At 41.0% G+C, this 20,063-nt stretch overlaps 1 protein-coding gene across 7 annotated transcripts in view; it reads left to right on the forward strand.

The window, feature by feature from the left end:
- Window positions 1–20,063, forward strand: part of LOC111261172 (uncharacterized) — a 109,095-nt gene that overhangs the window by 62,017 nt on the left and 27,015 nt on the right. Inside the window, exon 3 of one of the 7 annotated variants that reach the window (XR_015311379.1) lies at window positions 2,340–2,421. The exons of 5 other annotated variants lie outside the window; for them this stretch is intronic. Coding sequence is in view for 1 of the 2 variants with exons in the window: in XM_022834471.2 (XP_022690206.2) it covers window positions 2,340–2,404 (65 nt within the window). In the remaining variant the exon portion in view is untranslated. Of the gene's footprint in view, window positions 1–2,339; window positions 2,618–20,063 lie in introns of those variants that run through there. One more of the 7 variants, XM_022834471.2, reaches the window with a different exon arrangement.

A 20,063-nucleotide genomic window follows, 5' to 3' on the forward strand; every position in this document is an offset into this window, starting at 1 on the left:
GCTTCCTTTTTACTTTTTATGTGTATCGTACGCACATGTCAGCGTGCTCGCGTGGTTGAGTAATACGCATAGAGGTCGACACATCGTAACATACCAAGCGGACCAATGACCTACCGATGTAATAAGCTCTGCCTTGCACGACACCACTTGATAACCGACGGAACCATGGCGCACTTTGAAGCAAGCTGCTCGAGTGGTTCCGCGCGAAGAAAAAATGACTAGGGGCAAGTGACCGAAGCTGCAAGAGGGGCAGAAGGAAACGGCTGACGCAAAACGCACCTGGTCGCAATTTATTTTAAACTTTTCAAGCCGCCACTTGCCTCTATTTGACTGATAATGCACCAGCAGTGGATGTAGCCGGCGACTGACTGCCGACCTGACGCACGTGCACGTATCCATCGTCCACTTACCTATCTACTATACCATCTATATGCATTAGGAATAGTTATACTCCATCGATAGTCGACTGACTTGACGCGGCTGTTATATATACACCGCAGCAGTAATATCTGAACAGGCAGCGGCTGTTATCTAGGACAATCTACGGCAACGACAACGGGCCTCCTGGCCGTTCTTTGCGTTCAGCCATATGCCTGCTCTACCTGCAAGTCAACATATACCCAGGGGTAGTCAAACATGAAAAAAACGATGCCTCCGCCCGCTAAGATATTGGTCTCTAAATCGAGTCACATGCGCGTAATAGTAACAGCGATGCCAGCTGTAGTCGTTGCGGGATAATTGGCAGTAAACGTTCGTAATGAAAAGGTAAACCTGTTGGGAAGAAAAAACAATTATAAGCTATGTTCGATCTGCAGGAGATGGCAGGCAGTCTCGGTAGCTGGTCGAAGGACGAAAGACGTACTTCTCGTTTAGCATCGTATCGATGAAAAAAGGGATCGTTTTCACAACAATATTCGCGTAATATATTAATTATACTAGCGGTCCTATGAATTATATAGATGTGCAATAAATATGATATCGTAAATGTATAGAAAAGTATATGGTCATAGTTGAAGGCTTTACGCAAGCGAAGGGTTAGGATGCGAATCCATGACATGAAATAGTTAAAACGCTCCCTAGGTAAGTAAAATTGATCTTGTACACCGGTTGTCACTTTGATTTCTTTGTTTTTCAGTATCGAATTGTTGAGATGACTAATATTAGCAACCAAGGGCATATGGTCTACGTTTAATTATCCATATGATTTTCGAATCCGTACCAGACTTAGTCTCCTAGTGCCATGGGTGATGCTTCTGTATCATTTCTAGATCACTATTGTTAGAAATTATATTTGCTACAATAGACATTATAGGCCACTAGGTGTATCTGATCATTTTGCAAACATCAAATCGTTGCGATACCGTCGTCCGAAACACAGGGGTTAGTAATTGGTATAGAATCATGCTTTGTACAGCCCTAGATCTTCTCTGACCATCGTAACAAACACAAAACTAAAATTAGCAATCCGAATAAGCAAGGATTAGGATCCAGCTTGGAGGTAGTCGGTCAGAGATTAAACAAAGACACCTTTAGAAAATTTCATCGTCTCAACTACGCGATGCTGACCAACAGAGTTGAGCTTAACAGCGAATGACACGGGACGTAACGAAAGCGAGCGCGTCAAAGGAGTAACTGCTTCATACGTTCAGTGGTTTAAGGTCCCTAGAAGACGTTATGAAAGCTTTAAAGGGGCGGAAGACTGTCGTTAGTAAAAGGCGTCTCAAGATTTTTAAATTAACCAATAGACTACTTCCACCAAAACGTTCTGAGGCGGTTTGATTGACGAAATGACAGGGCAGGACGCGCTGCATTTTAAGTATGCGCGTATACAAAGAAGCAGGAAAAACACCAGCGATTTCGAAGAAAGTGCCCATAGGCAAAGAATCATATCGGCACAGGTATTCGCGGTATCTAACAAATATGTTGCAACGGTGGCTGGTTTCTATAGAATCTCTGTTCGTTTTGCCCGCATACAAAAACGAAAAAAATATAACAAATTGTTCATGTTGACTTATTGGCTTCATTATACTCTTATGGTATATATAGGCAACTATTGGTGATGGGATTCTGATTAGTCGTGTCGCACCGTATTTAGAGAATCAGAGTGAACTTTGCCATAATATGGCACTAACGTTAGATAGCTATAACTGTCGTGTTCCAGGCACTGTGCGAACGGCCGATCGGTTGCCAACTCCGACCTTTAATTGGACCAGCTAATATGCAACGTGCATGAATCTGGCCAAAGTTACCATGATTTTTATAATAGCCTTGAGGCTTGTCTATTTACTTATTTCCCGATGAAATTCCGATCGATCTGGTTATTGACCGTTTTTTTCCAGATAAAAGAGTCAGACGAAAACTTCTTTTCGTCCAACCAAAAAAAAAACAAGAAGGCCGCTTCTGAACAACGTAAGGTCACCCTCCACGTATCCAGTCGTCGTGAGAGGCGTTCAACAATCTTACAGAGAGGCCGATTTCATCAATCGCCTACCAGCACCAAACAGCCGAGACAGTCGTATGTTATTTCTCTATGGCAAAACTAACTAAACGATGCCCACGCCTATATGCGAACAAGAGATTTACCTCAACTACCATCGAGACTGAGTGATATCTCTGTGAGTGTGAGTCTGAATGTGACAGACTACATTACCTATATCTTCCCCCCATGTGCACGGAAGAAGACATTTTACTTTTAACGTGCTTTATTTAAGCACAACCGTTGTATGTTATGAATCGTTGAATCATTAAAAAGAAAATAAAATGGGTATGATAAATAAAAAAAGCACAAGTGATTGCTGTTATGACAAATTTATCTTTAGACTAATGCAATGTCAGAATGCACCTTCTACTTATATAGATTTTACGATTCATGCATTGACAATATATACACATTTGTACAGTGTACTGAGAGCTTCTTGTGAGTTCTACATATTGCACGTTATCATATGTATTTGCTGTTATGCACGACCTACTTATAAGTTACTGTGCTAATTTCTTGAGTGTACGCGCCAACGCTGCCATTATTCAGCGGTTATTTTTGACGTCATTGATATCACAAGGACGACTGCGACCACTACTGCTGTAGTAGATCACGCCTCTCAACATCATGCATCGATACCCCCATCTCCTTTATTACTTCTCTATCTAACCTCTCGTTGCTATCACTGGCGTGTACACTTTATCGCCACTCACGCGACCGGCCCTAGAAGCAGAGTTTCATTAGTCAGTCATGCCCTTTGCCCTCAACCAGACTGCCAGATACCCGCTTTTTCCCCGAAGTGTCCCCTGCACTGTTACATTGTATGCGCTAAATTAATGCATAGTTGTCAGTCGAACAGAAAGTTTCGAGACGACACCATCGGTGAGCCCAGTTTCAACGCTGAATGTTGTTCAAGACGCCGCATAGCCGCAGGTAGCGTCGCTCGCAAGCGCAATGCAACAGTTATACAACAGAAAAAAGCATGAAACAACGACAATCTCCATATAGGTTTCGATCTTTCTATCGTTAACGTAGCTATTTTTCCCTTCTATTCGTCCGAAAGTATTGAAAATCCCTAACTACCGACGTTCTTTTCTGCGCTTGACTGTTGTTAAGGCAACATGGAAGCATGTATTTGCATGTCTTAAGATAAACTGAATTTTAATTAATGATGTTTTGCCATTTTTCTATAAACACCAAAATTCCATCAGTACAGAATTTTGCGGCTTCCGGGCGAAAGACTGTGACAAGTGATTTCCATTGAACTCAGTTAACAGCTGCTCTAAGATCCGGCCTATATGGCGGATGCATTAAGTGTTTCTGTTTATTTATTCCTCAGTTTTGCCCAATAGCTAAAGGTGTGTGTGGTAGGCCATTGTCATCGTTTAAGACGACGTCTGTTCCAGTTGATTTTTTTAGTAGTTTATCGTAATCTTCTAACTAATTGATACGCATCAATGATTTGACAAAACAACAACGGCAGCAGGAGTGATCATTTTCGAATGCCTCCAGACAGAGTTTTGCCACATATAGGGGAGCACGTTTCGTATACTTGATGATATGGTGCGTAAGTCATGTGTGCGTAATTCACTCTGCGTTACTCGTGATCGACCGCTTTAGAAGTGGCTGGATTTTCTTGCATTTTTATAGAATTCCGTGACGAAAATACGATTGAGTAAGCTTTTTGCGTCAGTTCATATTGCATCAAATGATTAAAGTCGTTCGGCGGTGGACGTTCACATTGGCAACGATATCGTAGCTCGTCATATGTCGACCTTGCTTAACTTTCGCAATGATTTTATCAATCTTTCCCGTAATGAATCAATCATTATGAGCATTGTCGAACGAAAACGACCGAACCGTCTTTAGATCGCTTCTTCCGTGAACGGCCGACAGCGTTCTTGTAAGACACAGCATACTTTTGGAGAAATTTCGCTCGTCTTCAAAACGTCCTATCAAATCTCAGTTTTGACGCAATAACACAAACGCCGATTCAATGCAGGCTTGAGGTATTTGATTTGAAAGCCACCTAGCAGGATAACGATCAATGCTTTTTCGAAGACCCAGGTCTAATCAAATTTCAGTAAAATCACGCTCTGCTTTAGGGGACTGCTGATCGTTGCCCAGAATGAAAAACTGTCAAACCTGATTTAGCCTTCCAAGAAAAATCCTTCCGAGGGAACTAGCGTGCCACCTGCAGAGGACACAGACAACATCATTAAGCCGCAGGGTTGGCTGCGGAGCAATCAAGATCATTTGAAATCGATGGTATGAAGCAATTACGTGGGTAAACCGATATGCCTTTTCAGTTTACCTTTCAATGTAAAGAACTTCTTAATAAAACCAGCACACTATATATATATATATATATATATACATATAGCATATTTTTATGGATCGAATGGAGGCGTTGAAATATTATTTAAGATATTATTTCATATAAAACTACTGTGCCTCTTATTTTTGTTAAGTCTCTCGGATCCTCGTTATGAGTTTGGCTTCCTTGTCTCCTCCTATTCGTTACAAGCGCAGCGTAGAAACGGCTGAGAGATAATAACTAGGCGCCAGTCATCAATGAATGGATACATATTTGTAAGAAACGTTAAACATTAAATATAAATCAGCATGTTGAAAAACGTTAGATCGCAAAATTTGAATTTACATCCCACGAAGATGTAAATTTAATCATAAATTGCCGGCTTGGTATAAATATTTTATAGCATCATAACATGCGCCCGAGGCAAAGCCTTATTAGATGATGTTCAAAATAGAAATTTGGAACGCAAGCTTCCATGAGGATCTCTTGTTTTCGTCGGTCAACCTCACTGTTATTATTACTAATACAATTGATTTCTTAATTCATTTGTCGTTACGAGTGAGTGTTCGAAGTTATCACCTTCACCGTCAACGACAAACACTACCGTATACAAGCCTTTTTTTTTTTTACCTATTTCATAGACGGAAAAATACATTGAATAGATATATAGGGTCTTAAGTAAAAAAAAAATCATCCAGTACGCGCTGAGCGTTGCAGTGCTTTCTGAGGATTTTCGTGGAAAATAACTCTATTCATCGTAATCTACAATTATATTTTTTACAGTTCCATATATAAAACCTGTCCACTTGAAGATATTCTAGCTCGCAAAAAATATGTTTGTATCTTATCGATTGTTATTGCTATTATCCACAGAAGATGACTTCCTGGAAGTCGATCGAATATGATTCTCTAAGGAAGTGTTTCGAAGAAAGTTCGATTAGCACAAAATTATAATAGCACCTTTTAAACGACTATGGCAAGCTTAACATAATATCCTTCTTTGAGGATGAATCTATCAAGCAGCACCGCACTTCGGAACACACGGCTCCTAAACCACTGGTAGCATTTAGGGATGTGTGGGCCCCAGTGTCCCCCCAAACGAAATTTACATATTCACAAGATTATTGTATATAGTACATAAATAAAATACTACATGGACGGACACGCTCTTCGTGAACATAAAAAGCCCTTTCGTTCAACATGCCTCTGATTACTCTTCGACACGATCCGCTGCCTTCAGAAAGCTTACAACGAGGACACGCAATCAACATATTTATATATGTATAACATGATTGGAGGGAACTTTTCGTCCAGCTGCGTAGTTACCATGTATTTCCAGGGCAAAACCTCTTTGGCATGGGTATGTTGGACTTGGTGTTGACGATATTGGAACATTCTGTCTTAACACTGAGAAAGAATGGGCGGCAAGGAACACCGTCATTAAGCAGACAAAGAGTAGAGGTCTTTTCGCAACGGCAATCCCTACCTATCTTAACATAACGCCGTGGTTAAGTTTCTCTTTATTTCAAAGAAATGCTTTTCTAATTAGAACCATGTCGGTAGAGAGGTTTGGGAAAATCATTAGCAACCAACAGTGGTCCTACACGATCTTCACAGAGAGAAATTATTGGAAAAAAGAAAACCCTTCTGTTATTTCAAGAACGTTGAGAAGCACAAACCAAGCCAGTTCTCAGAACGAACGAGTCAGAACAATGGTTTTTGCGTTTCACGTAGCAACAATTGACTCAAGCGGGTATCACTGCCAGAGTGGAATGCCGCAACTTTGAGTTTTGTAAGCGTTCGATGGAATCGTTCTCTTCGTTTGAGACCTTACTGCGGGTAGCCGTAGTAGCAACAAAGCTGCTGTGTGTCCACCCAGCTTATTGTCACGCATCGATAGGCAACGATCGAGCTATAATATATGTTACGTAGAAAATGCGTCGATAGCGGTTCATATTAATTGGACGTATCTTAAGCTCCGACCTGATTCCCTGATACTGTGAAAAGAGCTGATAGGAACTCAACATTGTTGGCTCAATATAGCGGACAGTAATGAACGGAAATAACAATACTCCTTGAAATGGTCCTACATTTATCGTTTATTAGACCACTTGGGTCTAGCAGTTTAGATTGAGGTGATCAGCAATAACTTATGAGTGAATTCTATATCTTTTTTTTTATTGTAGACAAGCGATTGAAGAGCATCATGGCCGCTTGCACATAATGAACCGCCGTATAGCAAAATTTTTTTTTCCATTAAACTCCCGAACCAGTCGAAACTATCCACAGACTGTGAGAGCGCGCGGTTTGCACTAATGGAAAATTTTCAGTTGACTGCATTAGTACGATGTGTTGAAGCCTGGATCATCAATTAGGGGTTTCGATAGATGACAACGATGGCCTTCTACATTAGCAGGGCTTTTTCTGCAGTTAGGTTCGATAACAGAGGTTGCACGATTTTTCACCGTCGCCGTAGAGGAACAAATTAAGTTTAGACCTCTGTTTCCAGGCAGAATTAGGTCCAATAAATACATCTCATTCTGTTTAAATTATCCAAGTGCTTATTATTTTATTTTGTACAAATCGACTATTTTTTGTGCAGTTAATTGCTGCCATGGCAAGGTACACCTGATGCGCAACCGTGAATTTTCGTTCTGGTTCCAATCGAGTCCCCGTGGTTCTTTTGAATGACACGAACTTTCAATTTTAACCTAACACGCCGTCACGTCTGACCAAAGCCGCCATAAACAATCCCTTACGTATAATATATTCGAAATAATGACACATGGAAAAACTGTAAATAAAGAACGCTGTTTAAAATTAGTCGCTATAGATATTAGTTCCCATTGCGGAAGTACCAATGCTAATATGGTTCAGTCTCGTGTAAAAGTAACCGTTCAGTCGCATATAATACTCAACAGTTAATAAGTGCTCTGTGTGCTTTGTAATTATGCAGATAGTAACATAATGGAGCTTTATATATCGGTACTTCTACTAAATTGTGTTGCTCACTTTACATCGAAGACTCCTATCATCGAAGATAGAGCCTAGCATTTTCCAATGGCCTAGTTACCTGCTGTGTACCAGAGATATTTAGAGAGTTGTCGATACTCCATGTAACCTGGTTCAACGGAACCGGGAGATATCGTATCCGCGAGAACTAGCTTGAACTCCCATTTTACCATCACCGCCCTGGAATAAACGCACAATGCCAGAAAAACTTACCTGTGTCAGATTAAACAAGATCCGAGTCCGCTTTTTCATCTCCCTTCTCCTTATCCCACACCTCGGATCCGTGGTGCACATAAACGGCTCATAGTTCAGCAGCTATACAATGCAACAGATACTGTATTAAGTTTATTCTAGTGGTGAAAGCGTTCCGATCAGATATTGTGTTGACAATTCAGTTTCTGTTTCGGTGTGTATCCGACCCGGATTGGCCCATTACCACTAGAACGATCTGTTCCTTTATGCAATGTAAGCTCCTCCACGCCACAGGCGATAACCGACTCAGAGGCGTGTAATGAGAGCTACCACCAAACCCTTTTAGTCCTTATCAGTAGAACTTAAACGACAGATATAAACGTTAGCGTGCTTGACAAGATTGCCGTGTTACCGTATTGCTTTTCAGCTAAACTAACCCATTACTGTTGGCAGGTAGGTCTGTTTCTATTTACATGGTGGTCGGCATCACTCAGACGCACCCGAGTCAACCGGCTGCATATAGTACTAGCAACATGACGGCAGTGCGTGTTTAAAAGCGTTTGACTGAACAGGATTAAAAGCAGCGAAACGTGTGAATTCTAGCGACGCTTGCCACAAGAAAAAAACACGTTTGCCCAACTAAAGTAAAGCGTTTGAAGGATGAAAGCTTGTTTCCGTGTGCTGTCAATGTGTCAGTGGAAAGTGGCCACTGTCCTCGCCGGCAGAAACCTTACAGGCCAATCAGTACGGATTGAAAGTATCGTATAATAATTTAGTTGCTGTGTTGTTCGGATATCTACGACATGATTATATCAAGTAATATATGTAGTATAAATACTAACGCATACCTTCGTATATACGTATATCTGCCTTTGCATCACTTACTGTGTGCAGACCTCTTTTACATGACACGCGAAGTTAAACCACGCCTTAATCCTTACCTTAAAAGATTGCGCCGAGTTCCATGCATGCACGCACAGATACAAATCTGCACGTACATAGCAAGAATGACGTACGTGCAAAGACCTGATTGTGAGATCTTGAAGGTAGAAAATTGTTGAGAATTTCACTCGTGAGAGAGGTCAACATCTACTGCGAGATTCGTTGAAAGTAAGGAAAAGTGTCTCCCAACGCTTGAGTGAGCGCGCAATGCAAGAGCATACCTTTGCATTCAGATCGGTAAAATGGAACCTTTATATTCTCTCTCTCTCATATTTATAGTAGCGGGGAGTACGGCCGACCTATATGCCAATGAGTATTGATATCCATTTCTACGTTTAGAGACAAATTGTGCATGAAAACAAAAACACTATTATAAATTGAACGCGGCAGGCACATTAAACCGGCTGTATATTTACGTTCATATACAACGAGTCCAAGTACGAGTCCAACGAACACAAGGAGAGGGAAGGGAGGCGTACAGTGAAGCCAGACTTTCAGTTGAAGCGGAAGAAAAATATTTATTATAGACCCTGATTTTTATTTTCTAACGAAGGCGTTGCATCACTGACTATTATATATTTAACCAGGCAAAAACTAAGTAGCTATCTTCGCTGATCGTACGATCTCGAAATCTGCCTGCAAATATTGCTCGTTGGCATTGATCGATTCACATGTAGCCACCATGTAAAAACGTTGGCTTTTACAACAGGCCAATAGCTGAAGCTCATCGCAGTAAAATTCAGAAAGCCTAGGCTCTGTCGGCCTATGGGCCAGCTGCTCATTAAGAAATACAGGTCCAGTGACGGCATTGTGATTCACTAGTCAATCTTGTTAAAAGAAAAACGTGCTATGGTTTTAAAGATTTATTTAATTTTAACAACACAGTGTCTCTTGAAAATTCAAGATACACTCTGGCCGTGCTGAAGAAGACGGGCTTAAAAGTAGGCTACCTACCCTGTTATTTCCAACTCACTTAGCTACCTGTCAATGACCTAATGAGAGCTATATCGAATAATGAATACAGTCATGACAAAACACTACCTCGGAAAGCTCCTCCTGCCGTACCTATTATTATTACATTGTTTTTGTTCGCTATGAATTGGTTTATAGAATATATCGTGGATCAGTCTAGGACAACACATTCACAAGTCTAGTAGTGCATTTGTGTGACTTGAGATCTACGGGAAATGTCCAGCCAAAGGGCAGCTGCGTGTTTTGACGTATGAGGGTTTTCGGCAAATGTTTAGTGTACTTATTTTGTTGCTAGTAACACTAAAGGGCCGCGTACCATTCTTCGAAGCATTACAAATGGATTTCATCTCTTCAAACTTCGGCCAAGCTCGGGTTCTGTAAATCGCTTGGCGGGATAACGGAGGCAATTGGAATCCTTTCGAACCAATTCTACGTTTTCGGTCCTGAACAGCTACATAAATATCCACTTACGCTTAAGCCGTCATAGCCATCCAATAAGTACTTGTGCAAGCCACCCTTTTGCTCTGAAGGGGAATGACTGAAAGGTCCTTCCAGCTAGTGGAAGTGTACATTTGTTAGATGAGACGGAATAGAAGACTTGACACATCGGATGTGATCGGATGTGGACGCGAATTAATCCCGCTTGGCAAAGAAGTCAAACGCAAAATTCTACCTATCGGAATTATACGTGCGCTCATGTATGCCAGCTAGTTTTACTCTTGTTACATCCCGTTTTTTACTCTCAAGATCAGTTCTGGATGCCACATAATGAGATAAAAATCGAGCTGGGGTCACCGCTCGACAACGTAGAAGCGTACGAAGGCGAAGCGTGCTCACAAACCGATAATGGTTGGGATATGTGCGTCATTCACTACTGAGAAAAATCTATGCAAAAAAAAATAGCAACTAATGTGACGCCGTCGTTGTAGAATTATAAATACATACAAATAATCATTATTTTCATACTTTTTTTTACATGTGACTTCAACATCTAGCCACATAGGCATAGGTGTAACTGTTAACGCACTTATTTCTGCTTCTGCTTCAACATTAAGCTTGCTTCTTCCACATATACGTATGAATTATGACGCGCGCCGATAATATATATTCATATATCCCTAGGTGTTTCTGTCACTATTGGAATATGAGGAAGAGGTATAAAGAAAATGAATCGCATCTATGCTGGCACCAATACATTATCATGACTTCTAGTGGCAACAACCGTTTGAGCCACCGAATCCTCATTATATACATATACACACTTTAGCTTACTCTAGTTTTTATTTAGATTTTAGATAGAAGATTCCAAAAATTTATTGACATAACTGAAATTAAATCCCTAACTTGTAAGTTGCATGAAAGCTCAAATGTTTATGCTATACCAAGAACGCCCTGAACAGCTATGACCATCGACCGTCGGCTACGTAAGCGTAACGCTCGCGGTAGTAGACTTACGATTAGAGATCCCGTAAATCGTTCAGCAGCAATAGCAGTGGCTCGGGAGACACGCCACCTTGTCTGGATCGTCATCGGTGGTGCAATATACAATTTGCATTCTTCATCATATAGATACGATGAACTGCTAAGATAAACTGATAAGATGAAAATAATTTGACGACTTCATGAGAAAGCTATTTAACTACCCTGCTGAAGTCATGTGTTCGTCATACTGTTCGCTAAAGAGATAGCGTTAACAGATTCTACGCTATCGTTTGCGTCCTAATGCCTAAACCGCCATAACCTGTTGACTAGTTTTTGGGGTCTCGTATTTTTGATATCCTTGCGGTAACTGTATGATCACTAGACTCGACTTGCTAGCCGAATGTTGCAAAAGTTTTTTTTCGTTAACTTACGCCAACTTATCACATGTCAGTGATCGATCGAATCTGCGCGTACGAAACGTATCTATTATTATACATAGATATGACTACAAATCCATTAGCGGCATCGCCGCCGTGGTCGTGTGAGCTCTTCGTACTGGCCTTCCGATACTGATTTCAGTCGTCCACTACGATTAATGTCTCGATGGGAGCTTTTTTTTTTAGATGAAGATGGCTTTCCTCATTTGAGTGTCTGTGATCGAAAAAACTTCAAAGAGCGGTACCATTCTACACATCTACAGAACCGTAACAGTGTCTTACTAACAGGTTGGCTTTCGCGATGTACACGCACACTGAAACGCGTAAACTGACATAAAAATTTATGTGTGCTTATTGCGGATACGCGTCAACGCCTGCCGCTGCTATTACTCTAATAGAAGCTGGCAAATGCCATAGCGCCCACAGCCGTCACCGCCTCCCAACTCGATGATCGTGTTAGTAGCTGTCGAAGCTGACGGGCGGGCAAGCTGGAAATGAAAAAATTCACTTTCAACACTACTTAACATATAATGATAATTTCAATTTTTTAAGACCAATTTTTAATCGAATCAAGTTCACGGTTGCTTCGTAACATCCCTTCCAGTCAATAGCCACGGACAAACCTCTAAGCAACTTGTTACGAATACTCTACTGCGAGTAATAAATATATTCTTTGGTAGACCTGTGGTGGTCGAACCATCATTTTGTGTTTTAAGAGTAAAGATATACGGCATATATCTTGGCCACTGTTGCTCATCGAAGGTTCAGGCGATAGCCGAACGAGAACAGAAGAAAAATATACTAACGGTAATAATAAAGTAATACGGATCTGGCTATAAATACTCATTATGCTCTGTCTGAACGTGCATTTGCGTCTCTCAATATACTACCTCAAAAAAATGATCGATTTTACGAGATGTAGGGTTAGCCCAATAGAAAGGGTATGGATTATTACACTTCATTGTCTGCTGCCGAAACACTGACCTGTGTATCCGAGCTATCACTGGCGGAACTGATTGAATGTTGCTCATTAGACACGGCTCTGACTAATTTCGTCATTATATTTATTGATATAACGTCCACGCAAACAACAGGCATACAAACAAAATATTTCGATTCGTCCATGACTACATATTGCGCAGAACTGAAGATTTTACGACAGAACAACCACACAAAGGTGACCTTTTAACATGTTCGTTTATGGGAGCTTGATTATAATGGAGCCTATGAGCGTTCGGTCAGGGATTGAATCGAATTTATGGTCGGAAGAAACATCAGCAATTAGGGCAAAATAGGAAAAGCAAGAGATGGCGCTGACTTTCTTTTCGGCTTGGCAAATCGCCTCTCTGTTTCAACTCTTGACACAGAAACAAAATCAAATTTTGGCGCCATTTTTAATATCAAGATAAGTATGGAACCGCGTGTATTGCGAAGCGGTAGAATAGCAGATCTCGAACAGTATTTGGCTATCTTATCTTGAATTATTCATTTTTGAGCGCAAACTCTGGACGCGGAATTTCAGATAGCATCGTATTAATTACTATTACATCCTACATTAGGTATCAGTAAAAATCCATTCAGAGTGAACTCGATTTGTCCCATGCAATGAACTCGTTATGTGCCAGCTCAGTCCGGCGCGTAAATTCTCATTAACAAAGTAAAAGTATAAGTAAAATGCACCATGTACAGTTGTAAACAACTTCTGTTGTAGTTCCTGTAGCTAAATACTATATTTATCAGCCGTTTTACTTGGATGAGGCATACTCGTTTATCGTACTTAATTGATCGTTCAACTAGTTCCCGAAATAGTTTGACATGAAGGCGCCCTACACATTTGATCTAAATTCTTTTTATCGATTTACTATTTTTTTTTTAAATGATACATCCGGAACAAAGGTCTGCTCGATAAAGGCTATATTCGTTGTCAGAATAGCAAACGTCTACTTATTGGCCTTCACCTTGAAGACACTGCGCTGCTGTTACGAAGTTCAGTGGCGCCCGTCGCCTTCGAGCTACACCTATTCCATAGAGTTGAGGCACGATTTTTCCCGTTCAACTCATGTATCTATATCGCTTCTCATATATGTATTACAAACGTAAAGTACATAATGGCGATACTGACGGCCGTATAATATAAATGAAGACAAATAAATAAGGACGTCGTCACTGAAAGGGTAATTAATAATCACCCTTTCGTTACCTGTCTGTCGGATTCTCCTCATTAGGGTTATAACTATTTATATCTTCTCAATGACGAAATTAAACCGGACTCAGAATTGCACTTGTTTTGTTGTTTACCGCTGGACAGAATGATTGAATAGTCTCTTCTGCAGGGCTTGATAATCAGACGAATAACAGAAAAGAGCATAAAACGTGGTATAGCGGAAGTTAACGCATTATCGTTCCATTCGACAGAAAAATAGCATAATTTAGTTTCCCGTGGAAACCAGAAATTCCGGCAGAAAGGAGCCTTTAACAAAGCATTGCGTACACACAGGCACACACATGGTGATATACGCAACACATAAAACCCAGAGAGATAAAACAAAGGTTGCGGTTTTAGAGGGGATCTTTAAATAGGTGAGGAACAGGACACTGTTACGGCGCGCGCTTCCCTGTCTCGGTGGGTACAGTGCGTTTGCGGTAATAGCAGTGAGCTTTTGACATGAAGGTTTTTAGATGCTACCGGTTTATGGCGAGACGGCCCCAGCAATGTAATGTTAACTCGAATAGACTTTTTAGTAAAATAGAAGAATACAAATCGTACGAAATATATACATCACGATAAATTCAATATATACAATTAATCTTTAAATATTATATATAATATTTAAGATTTTGAATGAGGAAAAATAAATAAGTCTATAATTTACTGTATTTATTAGTGAGCCGGTAGCATGTCTGGCGAAGTTAGAACGTGTGCTCAGATATTTGAAGCCAATGCCGTCAGCCTCGTCCATGTTGAAGTCCTTATCTCCTAAGATATCGAAGTGTATTAAATATACGTTGACTCGCGGGGGGGGGGGGGGGTAATGTTACAACCAGTCAAAATATCTGTGCTTGCATGCGCGACGCTCACTGAAGCTTTCCTGCTGTACCTTGAATTACTAAATGTTCGAACGACTAAACGGTCGGCATATATTTTCAACCAATAAGTTCTGGCTTTTGTTTTCTGTTAAAAATAGTCACATCGACTATCGTAAATATACAAGTGGGTCTATCTTAAGTTTGAGGATGTAGTATAGTCACGGTTCATATTGTCTGTAGCATTAGAAGTTTTCGTGGTGTAGCCTTTCAGAGAAGAGGACAATAAAGTTGATGCCAACCCCTGTCAGCTGACACCCCGCCCACGTACAGACGCCAGCCGAACGTGCGGTAGATAAGTGAAAGTATGGCTCAATAAATAAAGAAGTGTCAGTTTGTGTTTTTCAAAGCAAAGAAGCCGTTACGAGGTAGGACATACCTACTTTTGCTTACGCAAGGCCTCTTTCTTCGACACGCATCCCGCCCCCGCATTCATAGCGCAATGCAGCAGCAGCAGCAGCAGCAGGAGTAATAGCGCCTTGAAGAGGACGACACCTGCGCACCATACTATTCCCAAACGGTCACCGCAATCAACAAGCAACGGTAAATGGCGCGTTTGTTGCCCTTTTGCAGCTATTGGCCACAACAATCGCATCGAGAGGAAGCCCCTCCCAGCTGCTTTTCTGTTACTGTTAAAACAGTTGGCTTATGTTGATCGTAGCTCCGCTATTCATTCACTAGGCGGCGCTTTCCACTGCCATTTGACTGGAGGCTTTATAATAGATAATAGGCAGTGCTGGAGCCTGCCAAAACTCAGCTAGATCCAAAGAAGCCTTAGCTGTTTTCCGGTAGCCTTTCACGAGCCCTGAATTGAAATGGCCAGAAGACGAATCTGACGAAAGAGAGAATCCTCGTTGGCGTTTTAAAAGCACGGCAAGGGAGAAGAACGTTACTTGGAAGATGAGGATGCTATATAAGTGAGGCTAAACGCTTCCTCACCTACCTCACCATCATCACCGCTGTACGAACGTCCATCAGTCGATAAGGTGAAACAATAATAATGACTTAACCGATTATGGCTGTGCTCCCGATGGATAGCTGAACACTGTGACAGCAATGGTCTTCGCTGTCAACGCTGGAAACGATAGAGACACGAGCCAAACCCGCAAGAACACCAATGTTGATTATTATCATAATAATAACAATGAAAGCTAAAAAAGAAGATATAACAATGTGACAATTGGACGCCAAAACGAACCGCGAGAAAGCGATAGTAAAAAAAATAGCAGCAATTTCCGGACTAACGGAATTCTTCGTTTCGCTAATGGCGGTGGATTGGCCGTAGCGTTAGCATAAACTATTGATGTTGTTGCATCACAGACACTTCAGACCTATACAACGAAGCTAGCGGTATTTCAACTGACCGCTGAGAAATTTAATGTAGGAAAACAAACGCTCTGATTGGCCCTTACATTTACTGAGCGGCTTAACTGAGTAAATGACTGAGTCTCAGTCATTGGGAAGCGAACGGATCAACAATGCATCATTTTAAAAGACTGTAGCAAAGATGGGTCGGGCGGACGGTCAGCGGCCCGTTTAGGTCAACCATTCAACTTAATCTTCCAACGCGAACCGTACTAGCTTAATCCCAGATATAGTTTAGTTTCTTATTATTCTAGGTTAGACGTAAATGTCATTTCCTCAAATTCATGAAGTACTCGGGTTGATGAATGTCGTGCTAGTTCGAATAAGGAACCCTGGATAGTTGGGCGGGGAAGTCGGTGTTAGGAAAACAGATAGGCTTAATGATACCTGACTTTGCTGCGTAGTTTAGATACCTGCAGTAGAGTTTTCGGCTACACGGCGGCATGGCAGCTTGTAGAACTCGAGCGGCATGTTGGACCATGTGTGAATTTCATCTAGTTAAAAGATTTCTAGTAATAACAACCACAGGGTGAAAGTAATAACAATGTAATACATGTATATAGGCGTGGAATAGACGATCTTGTCTATTTATCCCGTATCCGCTTGTTTCATAGCGACCAACAATAGGTTCGTCCTGCTCAGTCACATATTTTCTCAGAGACTGGTATCAACGACAGCTGGGCCCAGATAGTGACGTAGTTTCGTTTTGTGATTAACTGAAATTCTGGGCAATACGACCGTGTTATCCCAAGTGACCTAGCCATCAGCTGGTTGGCTAGCAATGGAATGGGTTGGAGTTCACTATTCGTATCGGATTTTTCATAGAATTATCGTTCACAGCATGGTTAAGTGCTGATCGCAGCAGGAAGCAACGGTCGTGCCGACTACGAACGAATGCTGTATAGACGGATCTGACGTGCGGGGGCTTAATTCCGGTAAAATCAATGCAACCACATTGTTCCAAGCACTAACCGACGCACGAGTATCAGCTGTTGTCGCAAATACATCAAAACGTGTAGTGCATGCTGTGTTATTGAAAAAAGCATTTTTTGTCTGTATAGTTATACGACCGTTGCGTTGTCTTCGCTCCTGTCGGCCGGCGACGGAACGGCTAACTAGGGGGGAAGTAGCCTTAACTAGATAAGCTGAAAGACGCGCAAATTACATCCACAGTTGTTTGTCCTAGCAAAAATGATTCTTGTTATCGCTCACACTACAGACTGTGCTTTACGCCATTGTTAGGAACGATGCGCCTAACGGCGATCATCACTTGGAATATATGGCTATTCCAGTTGTGTCATATTGTTCTAATTTTTATAATAGAGAAGATGTTCTAACCCCGGTCTAAAATGACCTGCAAACTTTTTTTCACTGCAAGGTTATAATAGTTTACTAAAGGATTAAAGCTGCCCTATTAGCTAGATAACATTGACCTTTATATACTGTCATCTATTGATTAGAATCAATCAAGTTACTCCCAACCGCCACCTGAACACGTTGGATAGCTATTCCCCGTAAATGCCAACAATAAGGTCTACGTTATCCTAGGTTATGCATAGAGAAAACTATATAGTTGTCAATATTATCGTCATATCATAATTATAGTTCTTCTTCTATTTTATGTATACACATTATATACATTTTATGTATATATAAACAGGCATTTGTATTATATAGCTGTATTAATTATATTGTCTATTGTGTACATATGTGGCATTTTCGTCTGTCACCAGTATCGGCAAAATATCGTCTTGTTGATGCTGCTGATATTCTCGATCCTGCCTCCAAGCGTTAGCCGGGTATTGTTGAAAACAGTTAAGGCACAGGCTGTTCAGGTAGCAGTTTGCTAGCTTCGCTGACTTCAAATTTAAGGCCATATTTTGTTAGCTACAAACTTAGGCTGCAGCTGATGATTATGATTAGGGTGTGCACGATGACGGTTGAACGACCGTTTGGAAATTTTGAGGGCTCAACATAGCCGCAAGTATGCACGATCTCGAGATCTATCTGGACATGACCAAGAGTGCCAAGCAAAGAAAGATATGCCTTAAAGTTGGCAATCGACGACTATGTCGAAAGCATATTTGACATCTTGTATTTATTCAATCCGTACCATTATGTACAAGCTGCAAAAGGATTCGACACAAAGGATAATCTTATCACACTTACCGAAGCCCTACAATAACGAACTTTTAACTTGAATAAGCGGAGTGCGAACAGTTCCTTTGCAAACATATTGAGAACAGATTGAGTAGGTTTGCAATCAATGCTTTCACTAAGTACACTGTATAAACTACTTGAAAGGGTATAAGTAGATCTCACACTATTTATATATGCATTTAAGTGTTCAGCTGTGTTGCGATACTCATAATATGTTTAGATACGTACGAAATGAAAATATAAAACCTCATGTAACGCTTGCATCTACGGGCTACGTGTTAGTCCACGAACACCTCTGTCCGTTCAAAAGGTCGTTGCCAGCAGCTGTGATAGCTACGAAGAAAGAAAAAGAACTGACGACAGATCAATGCAAACTTGTACGCGCATCATTATTATCGTCATTTTAGAGCTAGTTAGGTTATCTGTGCAGAGGCAACTGTGACTGAAACTAGAACATCGCAACTCGAAGATGGAAATGCCATTTCTCAGTGATAAAGGGGATCAATGTGCCCCAATGGGCATCTGTCATATTTCGTCAGACCAGACCTCTGTCGGTAAACCATACATTCCATTAGGACGACCACTAGTCGTCTTCAGTTCTTCTTTTCCAGAACTTCTTCCAACGGCTGCAATGGTTGCAGCGCTGATTTCGGCCACGTAACGCCTCGACATGAACATTCTATAATAACAATACGGTGACGGTAGCGGATGCCTTAACGCCTATCACAGGCGACACAAATACATACGACGATCATTCCACCCGCACAAAACACAACAGCAGCAACAATGACATAGGTCTAATTTGATGAATCCTGCGTTTCTTATTTTCGTATATGGTTTTCATCTTCCAGCCCCTTCGTTAAACGCTCGAACACGCATTCATCATCGGTGATACATCTATAGCATATAGAAAACCATTAAATCTTAACTCTATATAGTTGCGCGAGGAGCACTTCGATTCGGCGAGTCCTGGCATACACGACATTATCCTTTGACGTGGATCGATTTTTTTATTTTAAGCTATTCAATAGTTTCAACACGTATCGCATCCTTAGCCATAAATGTTTTTTTGTTGTAATAGTTTGCGAAATGTCTTGCCGAACCGATTTCGTCTATCGGCTGTGTGGGCAGAGCTGAATTTTGAAAGCTTCGCAAAATGAAAAGAACTAAAAGAAGAATGACAATAGATGCTTCTTTTCTTCGTTCTTCGTTTGCTGACGCTGAAAACTTTGTCACGTTGTCGTTATTTTATTCGAATTACTGAGTTTTACTGGTTGCAATAACAGCAGCTATGTCTGGTAATAAATATGTCAACTCGAAATTTGTTGCTGCAAACTAAACAGGACGATGATATCATTTGACCTTTGATTCAACATTTCTGGTTGTTACCTCCATGTGAAAAGTTATTGGAATTACCTATTTTCAGATACAGTATCAACCACTTGCCCTCATTGGGAGTCTAACCTGAGTGGGCCTTGCTGTAGTCACTCGGAGTTCCTTCCACAGACCTATAAGATGGCGTGGCAATTATACAAGTCTGAATAATAGCTTATCTTCCCTAACTCTTTACCTCTCAGAATTAAATGTCTGGTAATAATTTTTGGGACCCGAACCAGCGTGGTAATAGGTTCGCTTATCATGATAACACGCTCCAAAGGCACGCATTAGCGACCACCCAAAC

The sequence above is a fragment of the Varroa jacobsoni genome, unplaced genomic scaffold (genome assembly GCF_002532875.2).
Source record: "Varroa jacobsoni isolate VJ856 unplaced genomic scaffold, vjacob_1.0 scaffold_527, whole genome shotgun sequence".
In the NCBI taxonomy this organism is placed as follows: Eukaryota; Metazoa; Arthropoda; class Arachnida; order Mesostigmata; family Varroidae; genus Varroa; species Varroa jacobsoni.